Source organism: Episyrphus balteatus, chromosome 3 (assembly GCF_945859705.1).
Source record: "Episyrphus balteatus chromosome 3, idEpiBalt1.1, whole genome shotgun sequence".
In the NCBI taxonomy this organism is placed as follows: domain Eukaryota; kingdom Metazoa; phylum Arthropoda; class Insecta; order Diptera; family Syrphidae; genus Episyrphus; species Episyrphus balteatus.
In genome coordinates, this window is record NC_079136.1 from 105,787,562 (window position 1) to 105,810,113 (window position 22,552).

A 22,552-nucleotide genomic window follows, 5' to 3' on the forward strand; every position below is an offset into this window, starting at 1 on the left:
TTAAAAGTTTTTTATGCTCAATAAATGGTATTTTATACATACATAATTAATAGTCCAGTCATTTGAGGTTTTATCTGCGGAAAAATTCCTAGTGAGTTTTCCATTTCCAAAATATTGGCAATAAAATAGAAAAATCTGGCTCTAACATGCCTATAAAACCTAGAAAGGCGGTTCAAATATTTGCTTTAAATGTGTTTTAAATGAATATTTACTTAAGTAACAAAAACAATTTGTTTATTCTTAGCCTCTTAATACTTAATCAAAAAAACGCATTTTTTTAAAAGATTTCATCTGGTCCATGTTTTCCCAAATATCATAAAATGTATGAGTTTTCCTGTAAATGACTTTTTTATTTTTGTTTTCTTCATAAGAATAATAAACGCTATGTTTATCTCACAATTCTCAAAGAAAATTAGCTTCAAATTCAAAAACTATTATGGGCAAGAAAAACTGAACAGATTTATAAATTAATATCTGAGGAACCAAAAAAGATATAAAAAATGTTTAAACATAATTACAAAGAATATAATTTCTTATAAAAATAAAAAAATTTAACACGTTTCTACCTCTATTATTAACAGAGAAATTATCCTTAATATGAATAATACTCCAGTCAAAGCGTCATTTGACCTTGCGCACAGAGGCACAGTCAGATTTTATTTCATGGATCGATAGGGGTATTGGGCTTAAACCCAATTTCTCACCACCTGATCATTCTTTTTAGCGGATGCATTTTTTGGGATATTTTACTTCCAAGCTTATATCTTTGCTCCAGGATGTCGTAGTTCAAAAAATGAACATTCATTCTACAATATTTTATTTTGTTAGCCAATACTTGCACCGTGTTCAAAATAATAAGGTAAGAGTTTGCTAAACAAAAAAACGTCTTTGACTTAATATTACTTATTTTTTATTTGTTTCAACAAAAATAATGTGCACCAAATCAATAGAAAATGTTGTAACGAACAATTAATAGCTTTATTTTTTGTCATAGGACATTCTGAAGCTGAGTTATTCCCAAAAAAAGATATTTTTGAGTGGTTTCGCACCCGTTTTTCGTGCGTTCATTTATCAATTGCTCGGTCATCTTTGGTGATAAAGAATTGATTTTTTCTTTAAAATGCAGGAAATTAAGAGGGCTACAAAATAAGTTAAAAATGTTGACCATAATATAAGCTTTTTTTCGAAATAAAAACGAAAATGTGTTGTTTAATAACTAGATACAAACAACGGTAGAACATAGTATAAGGAAGAGAATGAATGTTCATTTTTTGGCCTAGGACATACTGGAGCAAAGATATAAGCTTGGAAGTAAAATATCCCAAAAAATGCATTTTTGTGAATAACTCCGCTAAAAAGAATGATCAGGTGGTGAGAAATTGGGTTTAAGCCTTTTAAATATACCTCTATCGATCCATGAAATAAAAACTGACAGTGCATCTGTGCGTAAGGTTAGGCCCTTTTTTCCGACGCTTAGACTGGAGTATAAAGGCATACCAAAGTAAGGGTTTTTCTTTCATCATCGTTAAATAATATCATATTTGCAGATAGTGTTACTGTATAAAATTTTTTTTCTAAAAATATAACCAAAAACACCCCTTAAATTTTCCTATTCTTGTTCCGGGATTCCCTTCATAATATAGCTATATAATGTTGATACAACTACACAATATTTCCAACTTAAAGTTTTCAAATAAACCAACTTACGATATTATATCACCCGACTATTCAGCTGACTATGCATTATACTGCGTTCTCTTCTGATATATTATCAGTGAGATTTCTTATACTAGAAAATATAAATAAATTGGCCAGACAAAATTAAAATAATTGTTTAAACTTTACCAGCTATATTTATAAAAGAATCTTAAAGATTGTTTATCCTTAAACAACCTCTAAATAGCTTTTAAGTACAAAATGTGTATTTATAAAAAATTTACACATTTAAGCAACCTTGCTTAACGATTGTTTAATTTAAACGCCAATTACCGCGTTAGAGCTTGCTTATAGCCATTTTAACCCTCTACTGCACGAATTAATATAAGCGGACGAAAAAACTTAAAAATTCTTTACATGGGTTCTTTGGGTTGTTTCAAAACGGTTTTCATTAAAAAATTTGTTTAAATTAATTTGTTTAAAAAATTTGTTTATAAGCCAAATTTGGCTTCGTATGCATTAAGGGGTAAGAAATTTTACTAATTTAATTAATTCAGACTATGTAAAGAAAACAATTAAAAATATCAAAAGATAAATATTTATCATTTAAAAACAAAATAAAGTAAAATAAATACATTGCATTACAAAAGGTTAAGAATTAATTCAAATTTGGCTCATTTTAAGACATGGAACCGAGAAAAGCAATTTGTTTTTGTCCGTTATATGTATTTTTTCTGGTTCACATTCTTTCCACTGTCGAAGTAAGTCTTGCTCCAATATTTTCACCCACTCCCAGATCTTACAAAAACTAAAAAGTAATACAATTATTGAAAAATATTATAGGTGAGCCCCCTCCCCCTAAAATTTTTGTGGTTACGCCGCTGGAAATGGGGTTAACATGAGAAAAATGTCTCTAAAAGCGAAGAGGCTCCATTTCTGAAATTAAACATAGCTTCCAAGCAAAATAACAATTTAAAGAAACAAAATTTTCCAACAAAAAAAATTAACAAATTGTGTAGATTTACAACCTCTTAACGCATACGAGGCCAAATATGGCTTCCGTACTTTTTGCTTTCCCAAGACGAAGACAATAATTTTTTTCAATAAAAATTGGTTCATAGCATACACAATAACACAATCGATCAAAAAAATTTTTTAATTCCACTTTACTTTCCAAACAAACGCAGTAATTAACACTTAAAGTATGAATTCTACACTTTCGATTTCATTGCACACGACTGATCGACTCACCTGTGATCATAAAATACACTTTTATTTTGTGTCGGACACAAGAAAAAACTATCTCTATGGGTTCATAGAAACAGAAAGTAGAGGATTGTAGTTAATGTTTACCATTATTTTGTGATAGAGAAGAGAAAAGTGCATACAAACAGACAAAACCATATTTGGCTTCGTTGCAGTAGAGGGATAATTAAGAATTATTTGACCACTTATGAATTATTACTAAGATCGTGAACTCAGTATCATGGTAATTATTTATCTAGGGTGTGGGGTGAAGGCGTCATTTTGGTTTATGAAATTATTATGTTGAATTTTGAATTAAAATTAAAGAATGTTAAAAAAAAATTAAAATGGTTAGTACAAATAAAAAAATCAATGCTCTCTGACTTTGCTCTGTGCATTTTATAAAGAAACCGACGAAACCAAAATCATCGTCAACGACCTAATGTGTTTTTTTTTTTTGCAGTCAAGGATAAGAATTTTTGAGGGTTTACGTACCCTCAAGCTCTAAAAAACCACGGGATGTTTCTTAAATGTAATAGTATTTTGTACTAGATTAGTCAATTCCCCTTCATTTTTTGACACAACTATCGATTAGTTAATCATCTGTGGAAATTCGATTATAAATACAAATTTAAGCAACGTTGCTTAAAGACGAATTAAGTAAGCTTAACTAAACAACCTTTGAGAACCAATTTATGCAAATCTAATAAATACGGCTGTACTTCTTTATTTTGGGAAACACTTGACTGCCCTTCCGCCACCTAGTGGCCAGTGGCGTATTGAGGGGGGGGCTCAGGGGGCTCAAGCCCCCCCCAAGCCTGCAAAATCATGTCATTATTTGGCTGATTTCATCATAATCTACATGATTAACTGAGACTTGTTCGTAAATCTTGGAGATCTAGAGGCAGCTCAGATGATCGAGCCCCCTCCAAGTTCTGAAATGGCTGTTTGTGTTTGTTTGAGTAAGAGCCTTAGCTGACGTTGAGGGTTGGGATAATTTTTTCGGATTTTAGTCCAATTCAGAATTCTTCAAATATTTTTTTAGTATTTTGACGTCGAACTACCTACATCACCGTTAAATTTTGCAAAACTTCTTTTGCAATCTCAAAAAGCCGTATTTTATCGTCTTTAGTATATTTACTTTTCTTCAAAAATAATATTTTTCTCAAAGATATTGGAAATAGACATTTTTGATATCTCAAAATCTTAGTGGTCAACATAGCTAATGGTTTTTTTAAGCAAATTCCGGTTTGTGCTTCTGATTTGGATTAAAAAAGGAACATATTATGAAAAAGTATATAATTTCGGACTAGACATCAAAAAGAATTTCATTGAAAACACTGGCACACAAAATAATAAAAGTGTCATGTACCAGGAACCAGACCTATCTTTCTATATGTTTTTGGGCCCGCTGAATCCGAATTTCAAGTCCGTTTTGCCCGTTTACCCTCCAGTTTTGAGAAAAATGTAAAAAAAGGCACAAAACTTCTTTTTTTTGAGTTTTTTGCATTTTACTCAAAACTGGAGGGTGACAGGGGCAAACGGACTTGAAATTCGATTCAGCGTGCCCAAAAACTTTAAGAAAGATAGGTCTGGTTCCTGGTACATGACACTTTTTTTATTTTGTGTGCCGGTGAAATTAGTTTATGAGACTTTCACGTTCTGCATTGGACTTTTTGAGCATTCACTTGTCCATAGGGCAATGATTTGTTCGGCATTTTTTCATTCATTTAGATTTTCTGATCCAATTCAGTTCACTTTGTTTTTGTTCTTGAATTTGATGCCTTTTTCAGTGAATCTGCAAATTTTGGACACAATATTATCGAAACTTATATTTTGATTGTTTTGTAATGTTTATTTGGTGTTAAATTAATACAAAAAGCATAAAACACATGAGTAATGAAATATCATAATTCATCACTGCCTCTGTGTTTGCAACCTCATTGCTTTAAACTCTACCCAACAAATTTTTCTTTGAAAATTTGCAATAATATCGCCCATGTTCTGCATTTCACTTACATACATATTTAATATGTCTCCCATAATGTGACTTCTTCTTATATTTTCTTTTAAATTCTGCTTTTTTTCCATTAAAGTTGCCAATAAAATTGCATCCATGTTCAAAGTAGCAGTAATTTTACTTTAGAAACAAAATAAAATTGGATGATCCTTTAGTTTTGACAGTTCGAAGCATTTTCGAAGTTTTCGAAATCGACCAAAGGTCAATTTCACGTGAAATTGAAAAGTGATTTCAATTCACTCTCGGTCGAATTGCGGAACATGGGCGTTTATATCGAAAAAAGTGATGAGTATAGATCAAAAACTAGACGTCATAGGAATAAAAGTGTTTTTTTTTTAAGATGACTGAACACCTCGCTGTTTGTGTAAAAGGTTTGCGATACAAGATTTAAAAAAAAAACACTATTTTGAATGTAAAAAAAAAGACAGTAGTACGAAATTGTCGAAAGCAGTAAAATGCTACAATACCACTTTCAGTACCGCAGCACAGCGCTTTTCTCTTGATCAAAGAAGAATAAAAATGAGAGAAAAAAAAAATTAAAAAATTTTTTCAGCCCCCCCCAAATTTTTTTCTGGATACGCCACTGCTAGTGGCATGTATTGTTATTATTATATACATATATATAATATAGCTATATAATGTTATATAAGTTACATATAATATAGGTACCATGCATTGAGTATAAAACACTATTAAATATCTTCTTAGAAAAGAACTTTTGATTTTTATTCCAAATTGTCCCGATTAGAAATTCAAAAATATGAATAACTTTTGAAAAGGAGCAGCTAGGATTTCAATTCCAACGGATTTTGCACGTATAATCATCAACAAATACAACCCAACTTGCATTTTTTGTCGACACTTTGTGCAACCTGCGTGCGTGCAAGTTCCCGATAACCAAGTAAATGATTAAGATATTTCTTTGACTTTGAGCCACTCATATTTCATTTATTAATGAAAATATCACATACTATTTATTTATTTATTTTGATTGTATTATGACATAATTCTCGTAACAGACTATACAGATACAATAATATATAAATGTTTTTACTGGTAATTTTTAAAATAATCGAAGTAAAATTCAAGTTTTGGCAAATAAGTACAACAAAAAGTAATTAAAAAATTGAAAAAAAAAATAATAAAGATAAAATAATGAAAATTAAGAACAATTGATAAAAAGATAAAAGATTAAAGAAGCTAGGAAATGCAAAATTGCGCTATGAAACATTACATTGCAATTAAATTGAAAATTTACTTTGCAATAAGATTTTGATTTGACATTTAAACTTAACGTTATTAAGTTGTTTAATTTCATTTGGAAATTTATTATAGATTTATATATACTGGTATAAAATTGAGATTATTCTGAATTTAGTTGTATTTGATTTAGTAAGGTGTATATTGTTGCGATTTCTCAAGTGATGATCATGAAAAGTACTTCTAGTTGTAAGTTCTATGTTTGTGTGGGTTTCTGATTGTGTTATTTTGTGTATATGGGAAACGTTAGGGCCTAAATATTTAGGTAATTTCTCGGCCTCTGATTGGTCAACTGTCAAAAAAAATCCTTCTAATTTAGGTAATTTTATTGGAAAGCTGACTGGAAAGTTAGGCAAGAAATTTTTCCCTAAAAAATTAGGAAAGTTTTTTTTTGCAACATGACAGCTGATTGTTTATAATTACAGAATAACGATAGCAGAATTAAATTTATTTGTGTGAAAAACGTTTAAAAAGTGCATTATCGGTTATAATTAATATTATTTATTTATTAAAGTGAAGTGAAATTTGGTGTCTGCCCCACGCGATCTCTAAAATTCTCAAGTAAATTTCAAAATTTGACAATAATGGAATAATGAAATGACGTAACCTAATTATCTAGTCCTAAATATTTCCTGAACGTGCCCTTTGTATTGCCATATTCATTTCGATTTCATGATCGACCATTAATATTTGAAAATGATTTTCAATTTCAATTTTGTTTTTATTGAACTTGTTATTTACAATTGACTTAAAATTAACTTATGTCTAAGATTCATTGATAGATACAAAATTTTGTTGGCACAGAGGGGGCCTAACCTTATACAATGACTAAGTTATAAAATATAAATAAATATTATACATGGATAAACTTAATTTAAAGTCTGCTGACTAGGTTGTCCTCGGGTTGTTCAGACCCGGATGTCCAGTTGTGGGGTTGGTTGAGTTGGGTTGGTTTGGTTGGCGTTAGCCACGGTAGTAAGCCGACTGGGTGTCGGCGTAAAAGTTAACTTCTTCGTTGTCCATTGAAATTATGTTCTCAGCCAGTATATCCAAAGAGCAAAGGTACTTAGGTTCCGGATGTCGTTGTTGGGCTGTCATTCTTCTCATCAGTTGATTGGGATGGTTGGCGATATTTCCTACCAGTACCTTCGCCGATTGCAGTAGATACTTGTCCAGTGGTATGATTTTTGCTTCCTCGTAGAGTCGCTTGTTGCTATAGTATTTCTGCCGCTGTCGGTCAAAGATGAGTCCAGTGCAAATCCTCAGTATTTTTCTCTCGAACATTTGTAGTTCCTTCATGGCTGTCTTGGAGATGGTGTACCATACTGGAAAGCTGTAGGCAATGACTGGTCGCAGAAGCTGCTTGTAGATCAAGAGTTTCGTTGGTTGACTCAATCCTGTTCTCCTTTTCATCAGAGGGTGAAGGCGATGGAAAGCAAAGTTGGCTTTTTTGAGGACCAAACGGGAGTGATTGTTGAATCTGAGGAGCTCGTTAAAGTTGATTCCTAAGTACTTGGCGTTGCGTTTGGCTGGCAACCTAGTTCCATCTGGAAGTGTCAATGTGATGCTTCTACAGCTTCCAGCCGATCGACTGCCTCTTCCTCCTGATCGTCTAAGGCACAGTAGTTCCGACTTGGATGAGTTTATTCGGATACCCCATTTACTGTAGAACTCATACAGTTTCCGAATGTGAGCTTCGACTTTCCTGGCAGCTATTGTTGGCGAGATGGACTTGCAGTAAGTGAGTGAATCGTCCGCGTAAAGCAGGTTCTCGCACTCACTTGCAGGTGGTTGGTCTGACGTCAGGATGCTGTAAAGGAAGGGGCCAAGTTTGGATCCTTGAGCAACTCCAGCTCTAATGACTTTCATTGGTGATTTCCGATCCTCCACTTGCACAAAAAAGTTTCTGGAAGAGAGAAAAGAAAAAATAATTTTAATTAGTGCCAAAGGAAAGCCTAGTAAATGAAGTTTATGAATAAGAGCATCTATCCATACGCTGTCAAAGGCTTTTTCGACATCCAAAAAGCATGCGACAGTAACTTGATTGTTGTTTAAAGCTGAGGTGATGTCTTGGTGGAACTTCATGAGCGGATGCAGTGTGGAGTGCTTCTCCCGAAAACCAAACTGCATGTCTGGGATGATGTTGTTATCGCTGCAGAACTTCTTCAGCTTCCTTAGTGTTAGCTCTTCCAAGAGCTTACTAAGATTGTTGAGAAGAGAGATTGGCCTGTAATTGGAGATGATGTTCCTAGCACCTTTCTTAGGAATCGCCACAATTCTTGCAGTTTTCCATTTCTGTGGGAAGTAGCAGTTGTTTATGCAGTTGTTGAGGATGATAGCTAAGAAGATTATCACTGTTTGCGGGAGCCTCTTTATGATGAAGTTTTGGAAACATTTATACATTTTTGAAAACTGCAATTACACGACAAGTTTTCAAAATAATAAACCAGTGCCACACCATACAAATTTTTTTCAGGGTGTTGCTCTGAAATATAAGAAAGAAATTGAGTTTTTATAAAACATGGAACTGTAAATTAATTTGCAGCGAAATGGCGTATGATATAAAAAATATTTTGATTAATTAATTATTTCTTATTATTAGGCAATATTTTAGTGAAAGAATTGTAAAAAACAAAAATCAATTATGAGCGGAGGAAGAAAAATACTGTTGCAAAGTCGGCATTTTTCGGAATTTCACAAAAACTGCATTAAATCGAAAACTGTAAGGATTTGGGATGAACAAGTTACCAAATTCTGAGAGCCCTAAAGTTGGCCTATCAGCATATTTCGTTTGATCCATTACTTTTGGGACACCCTGTATACTACGTCTGATTTGTCTTTTTTTTTGGTCTTTTAGTTTTGTAAAGACAGAACAGTGTATTGGAAGACATAAATGCTATTTTATTTCTTCCCTTATCTCTTGTTAGCGCAAATTCTAATCGTTTTGAAAAATGTGGAACATTGTATTTAGAACTTCTATACATTGGGTCGTAGAATCGATTTCTTTAGTGACTTTTTTTGAGAACTTAAAAAAAAATTCTGACCGAGTTAGATCTCAGGTAGTCAGTTCAATCTCAGAGGGATGAGTTCGATCTCACAAAAGAGGATTTGTCGTTTTTCTAAGCTTTCTAAATTTCCACATTGATATAAACCATTAGCAGGAAAATTTCATACTATTTCAACCTTTTTATGTGTTTTGCTATTACTGGCCCCTAACACTAAAGTAATGGACCAAAAAGAAATGAAAAACTTCCTTCATTTTTCTCACCTTTTATTATTTCCAAAAAGAAACGAAAAACTTTTTTAATTTTTCACACCCTATATTAACACATCGTTTACTTAATTTTTTGTACTTTCCTCAGACACTGGAAAATTTCGAGTTCTTGAAAGTACTTGGCAAAGGTACATTCGGAAAAGTAATTCTATGTCGTGAAAAGTCTACAGCAAAACTATATGCTATTAAAATTCTCAAAAAAGAAGTCATTATACAAAAAGATGAAGTGGCACACACTCTTACCGAAAGCAGAGTCCTTCAAACAACAAATCATCCATTTTTAATTGCAAGTAGAGACAACCAATCGCTAAATTAAAAACTAACAGCCTTTATTTTGTTTAGTCACTAAAATATTCGTTTCAAACCAATGATCGCCTCTGCTTCGTAATGCAGTACGTTAACGGTGGTGAACTCTTCTTTCATCTAAGTCGTGAGCGTGTATTTACGGAAGAACGAACTCGATTCTATGGAGCCGAGATTATTTCTGCCTTGGGGTACCTGCATTCTCAAGGAATTATCTATCGCGACTTGAAGCTAGAAAATCTTCTATTGGATAAAGATGGCCACATTAAAATAGCGGACTTTGGTTTGTGTAAAGAAGACATCACATATGGACGCACGACCAAAACCTTCTGTGGTACTCCAGAATACTTGGCACCCGAAGTCCTAGAAGACAACGATTATGGGCATGCAGTGGATTGGTGGGGTACCGGTGTTGTTATGTATGAAATGGTGAGATTACAATATTTAATGATTTAAAGAAAAATCAGTAAAATCTATTATTTAATACTTAATATACTTTAGATATGTGGTCGTCTTCCATTTTACAATCGTGATCATGATGTTTTGTTTACATTGATTTTGTTAGAGGATGTTCGATTCCCCAGAACGATATCCGAAGAGGCGAAAAGCCTTCTGAGTGGCTTGTTGGCCAAGGATCCAAATAGAAGACTTGGAGGTGGCCAAGATGATGTGAGAGAGATACAAGCGCACGCTTTCTTTTCTAGTATTAATTGGACTGATTTAGTACAGAAAAAGGTAACCTTTTATTAAGTATATTTTGTTGCACTTTGAACAGGCAGGATTATTCAATTTTTATTAGATTCCACCACCGTTCAAGCCTCAAGTCACTTCAGATACAGATACAAGATATTTTGATTCCGAGTTCACTGGCGAAAGTGTTGAACTAACGCCACCAGATCCAACTGGTCCGTTGGGAGCTATTCAAGAAGAACCTCTTTTCCCACAAGTAAGTTAATGTTATATCATTGAATAATTACAAATAGAAGTGACACCGCAGATTACTCTGCAACTATAAGAATACCGGAGATAGATGAACTACATGTTTGCGCCTCAACTATCATGTATTTTCGAGTTGAGTCTTAACTAATAATTTTTTTTAAACCTTCATAAAAAAATTAATAATTATTATTATACATTTCAAAGAGCTTATATTGATATAAGTTTTCGTATATTGAAAAGTCATATTAGTCTAGAGAACAAGGACGATGCCTTTTACTCCTACTGGCCTAGGTTCGAATACCGGTAAAAATTGAAATAGTTTTTTTTCGGAGATTTTTTTGTTTGACAAATTTAATTAATTTTTATTCTAGTAATGTAAAAAAAAAAAAAAACAATCTCAATTTCCCGTGAGACTCGAACCTAGGCAGGTAAACTTAACAGACATTCACCTTATCCTCTAGGCTATCTCCACTTTTTGAAATAGAAAAACTTTTATCTATAGGTATAAGCTGTTTAGGATTTGATTTTGGGTTGCTGGATTTGATTTTGGATTGTTGGATTTGCTTCTTTAATTCAACGCACGATACTAGAGACAGCAACTACAGCGGAATTTTCCCTGGGTGTCCACTTCTATTTGTAATTATTCAATGGTTATATTCTATGTGAATGGTATTCGTAAAAAGGTAAGGTTAGGTAGGCTTATTCAAGAGTGAGTCTTAATGTAATGTTAAAGGGTTTTGTAACATATGGATTATTGAACTTCTTAGACCAACGTTTAATAATATCAAGGGACCGGTTGGCTTTGTTAATTATAATTTAGGGAGCGGGTCGTGTTGCTGTATTTCAAAATTTTATATGATCAAAAATCTGTATAATGCTGTTCAATACTATCTGATCATATTACTGTATGATTACAATCCTGAAACTGGATTTCAAAACTATGCATTTCAAAATTCTGTGTCTTGAAATAGGGAGGTCTCACAGCTGAAACGAACCAAGTCAAAAAAGACAAACATCCAAATCTAATACTAAAATCTGCTCAAGGTTTGACTCAACTAAGGTCTGTCATTAGTTGGATCCAAAAGTTTTTCGATTCAAACTGTCATTTGTTCGAAAAAAATATTCACAATAAGATTCAATGGTAGCGTCTTTACTTAAACTCGTTATATCTCCGAATTGACTTTTTGTGACGGGTTCACTTCAGCTCTTAGCCCTTCATATAGATTTTTAGATTAGATTGGTTTTTATTTGTTAACGTTAATTTTTTTTTTACGAAGGGCCTTACCAATAATGAATCGCTAAACACACGTTTAAGTATCGTCGGGTTAAATTTTATCGTCGCGTTAAATTGGGTGTATACTAATAATTAATCAAAATAAACACGCGTTTAACTAATTGTGCTTCTATTACCAGATCTATTACATTTGTTGTCAAAATGACAACATTGAAGTGACATTTTTTGCATGTAATGTAATAATGAACAAAAACATAACTACAAAATACCTACATACCTTCATATATTTTTATTTAGGTTGTAAAAGTTAAAAAATGGAGCCCAAGCAAGGAGCCCAAAAGTGCATAAAAAAAAGTTCATCTATCGGGAAGTACGACGATGAAAATTTGCAGATCTATTTCTTTTTAAGTTTTCTTTTCAGCCTTTTCTGAAAGTAATGAATATTAAAAGAAAAGAAAAATATTTAGGTATAAACAAATAAATTTTTCCATTTAATAATTTGCCGCCAATATTATTAATTTTTCTCAACAACTTGTTGACTTGAAAATTTTTTTTTTGCTGTCAAATGACAGTGCAAATCGTGCATTTTAATTTAACCGTGCGTTTATAGTTCAGTTTCCCAACTATAAAATTAACGTGGCGTTAACCGTTAACCTGACTAATATTTTAATTGGTTATTGGTATGGAGAAATATTTAAACCTCAGTTAAGTACTTAACTGAGCTTTAAATTTGATTATTAGTAAGGCCCAAAGCATAGAGGAAGGAATACCTAGAGAGCCGACTCGTACCCCCCTTGCCTAAAACACCCGCAAATTTAATTTCAGATAATCTCTCTTATTTTTCTCTTTTTTTCGTATCTGTGAATACGTGTGAAAGGTACAATTCGTTTAATACCTTCCTTTCACCAGTAGATGTCCTCACAAATTTTGAATTTAAACATGATTTTGGTTTGTACATGAACTTGAATAGCTCAAATAGCTCACTCCAGACACATAAATATGTACAGAAATAAAAAAAAGGTTCGTGTTTTGAATTTATTATATTATTTTTTTATGAATTTATTTCCTACTGAGCACTTAAATTGTTTTTAAGTGTTTTGAGCTCAACTCCACAGTTGAATGTGTTGGTGCCATTCAAAATGCACGGGAAAATTACCACATATAAGCACTGTGGAGTTTTTCCTCTCATTGCAGCTTGTAGGGTGGAAGAGAAAAACCAACCGAAGTCGCGTCTCTAGGTATTCCTTCCTCTATGGCCCAAAGTGTACAAAAAACAAAAAAGCATGGCTTTACTGCCGTGCCTAGTTGACAAAACATAAACAAAATTCTATAACATTAAAATTGGATTTTTATCAATCGATTTCTAACAATAATTAATTTCATATTTAAAAACTGTCATTTATTATTCCATAAAGAAGAGCTAGTCTGCAGAATTGAAATAAGTTAAGCAAGAGTATAATTTGACTTTGCTTTAATGTATCGCTACCAAAAGCATTCCTCCTTATTTACTTAAGCATTGGACACCTTCCAATAAAATGCACATCTTCCCTTTATTTAGATTGCACAACGAGCATATAATAGGTAGGTCTTCTATATGAGGTATAAAATTCAGCTGCATAATTTCACCTCTCAACATCATTGGTATTTCGACAATGCTATTATCGTCCCTAAAATAACACGGTGTTACAAAAATGAGGTTTCAAAATATACGCGGGCGGAGACCTATCAGGTTTTGTAGAGCTAGTCGCACTAATTACGAAACGGTATTTGAAAATCCCCAAACACCCCCAAAATCTGGAGTTACGGGCAAAAAACGGTTTTTTGGACCTTCACCCATTGAAAAAATTCTAGCTTCGACAATTTTTTACCCATTTTCGATTTTTTTACAGTTTCTGATAGAAGATAAATATACCTTTTTAACAATGTATAAAACATGTAACTCGGTTAAACCACTTAGAATTTATAAGATGTCAAAATTCAAAAATTCCATTTTTTTCGTCATTTTCCCAACTTCGGCATCAATTTAAAGTATATGTTTTCAAAACAACATGCTATTTAAAAAATATATTCTCAAACTGTATCTATTTCTTAATCAATCGAGGCATTTTTTATGAAAATCACTTCAAAATTGGCCTAGAAAAAAAAAATTTTCGGTTTCAACCCAGATACAGAAATTCGAACTTTTAGGTATAGAACAAAAATGTTGTTTCGGCACGTAGTAGGATAACTTGGGCGCCAGGATTTGATAACGGTTTTTTTTAGAGGAGCTCAATACAAACATTTTTTTCTTTGGGAGGGGGGTCTATCTCCCCTCGTTAAGGTGGGAGGGGCATTTTTCTAAAAAAAAAATTATCAAAATAAAAAAAAATTATAAAAAAACAACGGCAACACTTACAGTAATAAATGATACCATTTCCGAAAGGCAAAATTGTACATTTGATTCTTATTTTTAAATCAATATAATACAACCAATAGTTTTTGAAATAATCAATTTCAAAGTTAAAAATAGGCGAAACATTTTTTTTTTAAACTCATTTTATACTATTTTTGTCCAGACTGTGAATTTAATTTAAAAAATTACTCACACACAAAACTGCCTCAATTGATTCCTTAAAGAACAGTGAAAACTATATGTTTCTATGTCTTCCAGTTTTTGAGAAAATTGACACGCTGGGAAACGATGTCCTTGCAAACAGTTGGTACAAAGTTGAAGCTTCTGCACCTGCTGATTGCGATCCTCAACTGAAAGATTAATAAATTTTTTACAATTAAAGATCTTATGATGATTTTCACATGCGGTGGTTACCGCTTTCTTCCTTTCATCGGGTTTCACCGTCTCCAGGTCTTGGAGCCTGCATTCGACCAATTCCAGTAACTGGGTTAGAGTTTGGGTTATTCTTGGTGCTTGTAGGGATTCCTCGAAAACCATTTGGGTGTCTTTGTCCTTTGTTGTATCACGCAGTCTCTTGAGACTTCTGACAGTGTCTACGATGGTATTTGATTGAAACAATCGGCTTAACTGCTTGTTGTTGAACCTGTAAAATAGAGTGTTCCAAGCCAATTCATAATTGTCATCAGTGGCATGGAAATGTTGAATCAGGTTTTGGGCATCTCCAGTAAGATTTGTCTTCAAGAAGTACAATTTTTGAGCCGGTGCAATGGTTTGGTTGTGCACCATTTGTTTGTATAGATCGAAGAACTGCGGCCAATTGAGATAGCTTCCATCGGATTGGTATATCTCAATTTTTGGTAGCTTAATTGATGTTGCTTTTCCTTGATTCATTTGAGTTGATGTTTCGGCTGGCAATGTTTTTGTCGGTAGCCAGGTGATCCTCAAATCTAATTCATCCTGGAGTTCAAAGTAAAGCTGTATATCTTCTATAGCTGCATCGCCTCCAAGTCGTCTATACGCCGCCGTTGTTACTTCATCCCAATTGGTCATAACAGTTTTGGTTTTTTGGTTAAATTGATGCGGTAAAGTTTCTCGCAATTTCAATGGGCACTTATTAAGACCTTCTTGAAATATTGTGCAGAGTAATCGGAATTTGCTATCCGTAGTCATCCTGTTGACTCTTACACTGGTGTCATCTTTTAAAGTGGGCTTTATTGTCAGCCCTTGTGGTATGTTAAATCTGGAAACTTCTGCGGTAAATCCTTCTCAATGCCCCGCTGGGGGCTTAACGGCTGCTAGTCCTACGAGGGCTCCTTTTAGCTGCTCCGGTTGAGGATGGACTGCTACGGTCTCCTCTATAACCTCATCAGATTTTTCTTCTTCCGCTACTGCAAACCGCTTGATGATGTCATCATTCATTTCATCATGGACTTTTTTGACCCCATCATAAAAACCTTGAGTATTCGTGTTCGCTATCAACATTGTCGAATACTTCCCATAATTCATTTAATCTTGCCCACCGTGCATTTAAATACTCCAGGGTTTTCCTTCCTGGGCGATCCTTTCCATAATTGCGGACGAGTGTACAGATTTCCTTTCCTACAGCTTCTTGCTGATTGGTAAGTTCCTCAATTGTAGCCAACATTTTAACTATTTTTTGTATTGGTTTTATAAACTGATTTAGATAAATAAAAGATAAAGATTTAGAATTGAAATGAACTTCTTTTCTTTTACTTTTTTAGTCTCCTTATTATGACTCACTTCACTGTTTCTTTTACTGTTTTAATCAATTTTTTTACTAGTTTGATGTTTTGTTTTTATCAGAACAGGGGTGTGTGAAGGGATCACACTAGCGATCACATAATTTATTAATATACATTCCAGTCATTGACACAGTAGATCACTGCGAAATAAATAATACACTTTGGTCATTGACTTTAAAATCACACTTCACTTTACAATAATAAATATATTGCTCAAATGCACTCGCATTTCATTCATGGTCAACCTAATGCACCCCGTAGTATTTTAAATGCACTGACGTTTCAGATTATCTTTACTCTGGTCAGTGTATCTACCTAATAAGGTGTAGTGCATTGGATATATTTTATGCTGCCGAATGTCTTTGTTCAAATTGAACATTAAATATTATGTGTATATTTGAGTTGATGTGTGAATAGATTTAAGTTCTTAGTGTGGAAGGAAGTATTTAATATAAATAGGCTGAGTTTTATTCAATTAACTCACTTATGAATCTGAAGCATAGCCGTTCATTCTGGCTCTTGTTGTTATTTCAGTAAAGATCGGCTCTCTCTAGCCATCATCCATATTCGGCTTGGGGAAGCCTATATCCCCCCTAGATTTATAGAGGAGGTAGGACACGCATTAGGATGCATAACTTTGCAGGTGATAGCTTTTCAATTCAACATTGCGAAATTCTTTTTTATTTTCTGTAATTTAACTACGTATTTTACCTTTTTTATAGTTCAATTTTAAAATAAAAATAATTTTTATTACTTTTTCTTCGTTATTCTTTATAGTTCAGTTATCAAGATATGGCATCAACTTTGGGTACATCGGCTCATATCAGCAGTTCAACTGGGCTAACGTCGATGCAATAAACTCTGGAAAACTATAAATCAAACACACAACCCAAAAGCAAATAATGGTAAAAAAGAAAATAAGAGTTATAAATAAAATTAAATTAAAAATTACTAAAAGCTATATACATATATTTTATATTCTATATTTAATTTAAAATAAAGAAAGGGTTAAGTCACGCATTACACTAAGTAAAAGTCGATCATAAATTATTGTAAAATTAATACAATTTGTGACCAAACAATAACCTGCTATTATTATACTAATATTTTTAAAGTCACATTGGTCGAGACGCATCGTTTAAATAAAAAATTGTTTTGTTCGTGCAACACGTGCTTTCTGTCATATTTTATAAACTAAACTAAATATGTATGTTTTTTTCTGATTTCAGTTGAAAAAGTGTTGTCTTTTCTTAGAATTATAGAAGATAAAAAACATTATATTTAAATAAAGAACACGATACACCAACAAACAAAAATAGCACACCTAGACTCCATAGTTCCGATAAAAACATTTTTTGATATTTTTTATATTTACATAAATACAGTTATACATATAATAACAATAATTATTAAGAAAATTAAGTTATAAAAACATATAAAATAAGCATGTAATAAATATTAAAGTAAACCATTTACAATACATATTTGCATTTCCGATTGTAATCTCATGAAAGTTATTAGCTCAGACAAATTAGTAAATCTAATCCCATTTTTTACAGGCCAACATTTTTTTCATGGAATGTGTTTGGGTGAAGGTCCTTATCATAAAAGTCAATTAGTTGGGATGATAGGATGTCGGGAGTATCCGCCATCTTGGAAATAGGTTAGGTTGATCTTGTAACCTAGATCAATGTAGATCCCTTGTGATACCCTGAACTTCCTCAAAAAGTGTATACCTATGAATCCTATGGTTGGCCAAGCCACTTGGAGGACTTGACAAAGTCTAGTAGGCTGTTGCTAGGGAATCTCTCTAAGGATAGTCTCCAAGTAATAAAAGAAGCAGTTCCCTAAAAAATTTTTCCTAGTGCGGCAGAGTGCTGGACAGTGACAGAGGAAGTGAGCAGTGTTTTCTTGCTCGTCTTCATTACCGCAGCCTCTACATAAACCATCGGTACTAAGCCCCATCCTCTTCTTGTGTTAGCCAAGTTAGTACATTAAAGATATACTTTTTCGTGGAACGACATACAGGAAGAAAAGCTTAAGTCCTGGTTTTCGGGACGCCACACAGTGGATCGAAACTATGAAAAAGTGGTCATGGGGCTGTTACTTCTGATCTAATGAACGGATCCTTAAACAGTTTTCGCTATATTGCGTCTTGAAAATCACAGAGAATTCAACCCAATAAAAAAATCACAAAAACTTTTTAGTTCTTTAATTTTTTCTTTACTTAAAATAGCAGTTAACACACAAAAATTACCAAATCCTTATTTTATTTACTACGCATAAAATTAATATTTTACGTTGTTGTCTTATTTATTAAGTAAAAAAAGCGTTTACATATTTTGTAGAAGTAGATATGCATACGCGCAGAGCTCGCACAACCAGTTTTTTTTTTGTTCGTTTGCAAGATTTACTTTTGTGAAGAAGAAAAAGCGGTACACACACCAAAGTTTGCCGTTGTTATTGTTACACCTCATTTTGTCTGGGTATAGGAAATCAAGTTAATGTATTCGAGGAGCTTGAGGGGTTGAAGACAACAATAATGTATGCTACTTCTTCTGAGCCAAAACACAAAACACTTTCTGGATTAACATTTTTTATATCTTTTTTTCAAAATTATGACCATATATAAAAAAAATTTGTTTGCAAAAGAAAAAAAATTGAATTTCAGTCCCTTTTTCGATAAAAAAAAATTAAAAGTATGATATTTGACTAACTTTTTGTACTAATCCAGTAACTAGGCATTATTATCTTTCAATTAAGCCATGGAATATTTTTTACGAATTTTTGAAGATATGTTAGGTACCTATTTATTTTCAACTTTATGAGCCTATGGAATTTAGGCACGATAATGATTTGAAATGATCGTTTACGTATTTTATTTACTAAAGGTATCCTATTTAAGAAATATTGAGAAAAAAAAACATATTTTTTAATCCTAGTTTTTTTTTAACTTTGTTTTACCATTATACTAAGACTTTGCTTTGAATGTCTAAAAAATGGTTCTCTGAAAATTATATACTATTAATAAATGGCTAATAAAATAGTGAACAGTAGATTCTAAATTTTCCAAAAATTTCAAGAGTATCAAAGACGAGCAAGAAATTTGGCTCACTTAACACACTCAATACCTCAAGAACTCGGAAATCACAAAAATTACGATGAATACGTTTTCGAGATTGTTGCGGGTTAGGTTTCACAAAAGGATTTAAGGATTCTGGTTAGGAAGGGAGCAGGGAATAGGATAGGTAGAATGGCCGGTGCGACCACGACAAAATTTTTCTTTAGGTAAGTGTGTAGGGTAGCATAGGATAAAAAAAGGAAATAGGAGATTCGACACTCAGGACTGGCACGCTGGCGACGCACGGCTTAGCTCGCCGGATATGGGGGGGATCTTGTCCTGGGATTCGAAGAAAACCACAACAAAAAAACATAAATCGTGCCATTTACTTGAAAAAGGAAAAACAAAAAAATACACTTACTTTACTTCTCTTACCATTCCAACCGTGACCAATCTACCGTCGAGCTGCAGATGTTTTGCAGCATTGCCCCCTCCCAGCCTGGAGCCCATAAAGTTACCATTGGGACTCCCCTCAATAGGCATCTCCTTACGCCATCACTTCATCCTATATGAAGATCATTTATCCGCCCCTTTCCACCCCCTGAAAAATCCTTAACAGGCCATATCAAACCCTCTTAAGTTTGAAGAAAAAAATTCGCATTGGCGTGATTCACAATCATTTATTCTTAAAGTTTTAAAGCAAAATAATTCGAAATTTAACAAACGAAATCATAAGCATGTCAATTTTTGGTCGCATTTTCGATTTGAAAAAAAACTTGAATTTCATACAAGTTACAAAAAAAATAAATAACAGAAAAGAAAACTACGTTAAACTTATGACGGCACAAATCAATGAGCAAAAAAAAATCAAAATTATTGGCAGACTAAAAATGTGAAAACACCAAAAATATAAATATAATTTAAGAAACTTAAAAATTTGGCATATGGCATTAACCCTTATAGCAAACTCTTAGCCCCTTTTTATTCAAAAAAAGATGACCTTATCTTTCCCGGCCTTTTTAAACGCCCGCGTTCACGCCAATTTCCCTACCTATATAGAGCTCTGTATAGTAGTCTATAGCGGTTTTTATATACTAAAAAAGAAGTACCAATTTCGCTCACGAAAGAGGAAAAGGCAATCCGTGGTTTTAATGCCCTATGACACCACTTCAAAACTTTTACTTTTTTTTTTTACTTTTTAATATCACTCAATATCAAACCTAGTTGCCACTAATTTTTAACAAAAAAAAAAAACAAAAAAAACCATTAAACTAAGGGAATGGAAAATTTAAGGAATAATTTTTAAATATAAGTATATAGGTATATAAATAAAGAAAAATATATAAAAAAAACACAGTATCACGCCAAAAAAAGAAGATTAACATACATTCGTTTCAGCTTTTTCTACTTCACTTTCCAAAAGAGGTCATCCAATACCACATGGCTTCGCAAAAGTAGCATCTATAATTAAAACGTGGGCCGTTGGATTGACTTTTTTTCCAAATTTTAGCTCCACTCTTGAGCTATATTGTTGTTTGCGTATATGCCTTGGATTTGGATGAATCGCTTAGCTCTCGACCAGCCTTATTGCAGCGATATGGTTTTTTTTTTTTTGTGCAAAAAGAATTTCGGAAGTTCGTTACCTCCTTCTGATTGCATATAAGAATCTTATGTCGTGAAGATTGCCAAAAAAAATCCTTCAAAAAGGATAAAACCTCGGCGGCCACGACCTTGTCTGTGACCGCCAATTCCCTATTAAATGGACTTGGGGTCAGGTCATGTTTCTAATAAAACTAAAGATATCACTTACCCTCTTTTTGAAAAAAAAAAATCTCGTTATTTGGTTTGTTTAAATTTCCTGTTCAACGTTTTTTTCTTTATTCTGCTCCTTAGAGTATGTATTTTAAATTATTTCCGGCGGATACCACTATTTCAAAAAAAAAGGTATAAACATTTGACGCACTGCACTTTCTCTAACTTTATCTCGTAAGAAAAAAACTTACCACTTTCAAATTTTCAAGGAAATATGCACTACTCTACACTTGGAGGTTGAAACAGAAAATGACCATCAAGCAATGGTATACTCAACCCATGACCATCATGCTCTATTAGCTGTTTTATTACCATACATAATCCCCACTTAGCTTACCTATGTGCAATTGACATCATCCGATTCAATGCAGCATTGAATCGAATGACGTCATATTATCTTTCTTTTTCTCATGCAAGAATCTATTTCGCCCTCTATCATCTATTAATTCTATTATTGAAATAGGTTCTAGGCTTAAATTATCGAATCCACAAACCTTATTCTTGAATTCACCCCGGTAGTCGGTATGGTAGCTGGTCTACGATCTCATAAGATCGTAGACAGATTTATACCTACTGGGCTTCACTTTTGAACGCATTCATTATTATTTTTGCATTTTATTTTGGTTCTGCTCCGCGTGGAAAGTTTCGTTCTTGTAAATTTCTAAAAAAAAATCATTTTTGTGTCATCATTTCATCAACAATAAAAATTAATCAAACTGGTAAGTAAAATTAAATTTATCATTTTTTCGTTGATTATTTAACTTCCCTTAAGGAGCTTGGAAATAGCAACTGGAGGAAGATTATTTTCCCAACTACATCGAAGGATTTGGCTGAAGCTTAAGGAGCCACCAATGCGAACCCCAAAGCCACGGATTCCTCTAATCCACAACAAGAAGTGTAAACAGAAACAAAATGCAGGAAATATACGAAAAAAAAAATGAAATTGATGTTTTTGCCATAGTGGGTGTTGATACCGGCCAGCCTCGGGATGTTTCCCCAAAATTTCTTTGCGAATCCATCAGATATGGTATGGAGTACTTTTGCCATAAATTGTCGTAGTGATGTCGCACCCGGAGACAAGAACTTTGTTTCTGTTGTTGCAGATTTTTTTGTTCTTGTATCCATAGATACATACGACATCTAAGGCTAACCGTAATGAAGGTTTAAGGTAGGGATGGCGGTTGTTAGTACAAAAACCGGTTTTCGGTTTTTCCGGTTTTTTTTCTTTCATTTAAACCGACCGGTTTTAAACCGGGCCAATAAACCGGTTTTTGGAAAAACCGGTTTTCGATTTTTTTTTGCTTGATTTATAAAAAAACAAAATTAAACCTAATTTGTCAACCAAAAAAAAAAAAACTTTTCGAAGAAAATCCCTGAGCAAAGCTTTTTTTAGTTTGATTTTGTTATAAGGGCCAATTTATTGACTCTCCATTAAACTTAAATCGCCATTAAAAAAGGGAATTTCAAAATTTAAAACCAAATTCGTTTAATTCAGTCTCTTTTAAGGATTTTTTGAAGTTTGGCATCATTAACTAATTGAGCATTAAATTTAAAATTCGTTTTAGTTAAAACACCAAATTCGACCTTTAGGAT

The 22,552-nt window shown here is 33.0% G+C and overlaps 1 protein-coding gene across 1 annotated transcript in view; it reads left to right on the forward strand.

Moving 5' to 3' along the window:
• The window catches only part of LOC129916479 (RAC serine/threonine-protein kinase), a 101,365-nt gene extending 83,797 nt beyond the window's left edge, over positions 1-17,568 (forward strand). The window contains exons 4-8 of the mRNA XM_055996469.1: positions 9,544-9,741; positions 9,798-10,187; positions 10,260-10,493; positions 10,558-10,704; positions 16,864-17,568. Of these exons, the coding sequence (XP_055852444.1) occupies positions 9,544-9,741; positions 9,798-10,187; positions 10,260-10,493; positions 10,558-10,704; positions 16,864-16,944 (1,050 nt within the window). The 3' untranslated portion in view covers positions 16,945-17,568. The remainder of the gene's footprint in view (positions 1-9,543; positions 9,742-9,797; positions 10,188-10,259; positions 10,494-10,557; positions 10,705-16,863) is intronic.
• The last annotated feature ends 4,984 nt before the right edge of the window (positions 17,569-22,552 follow it).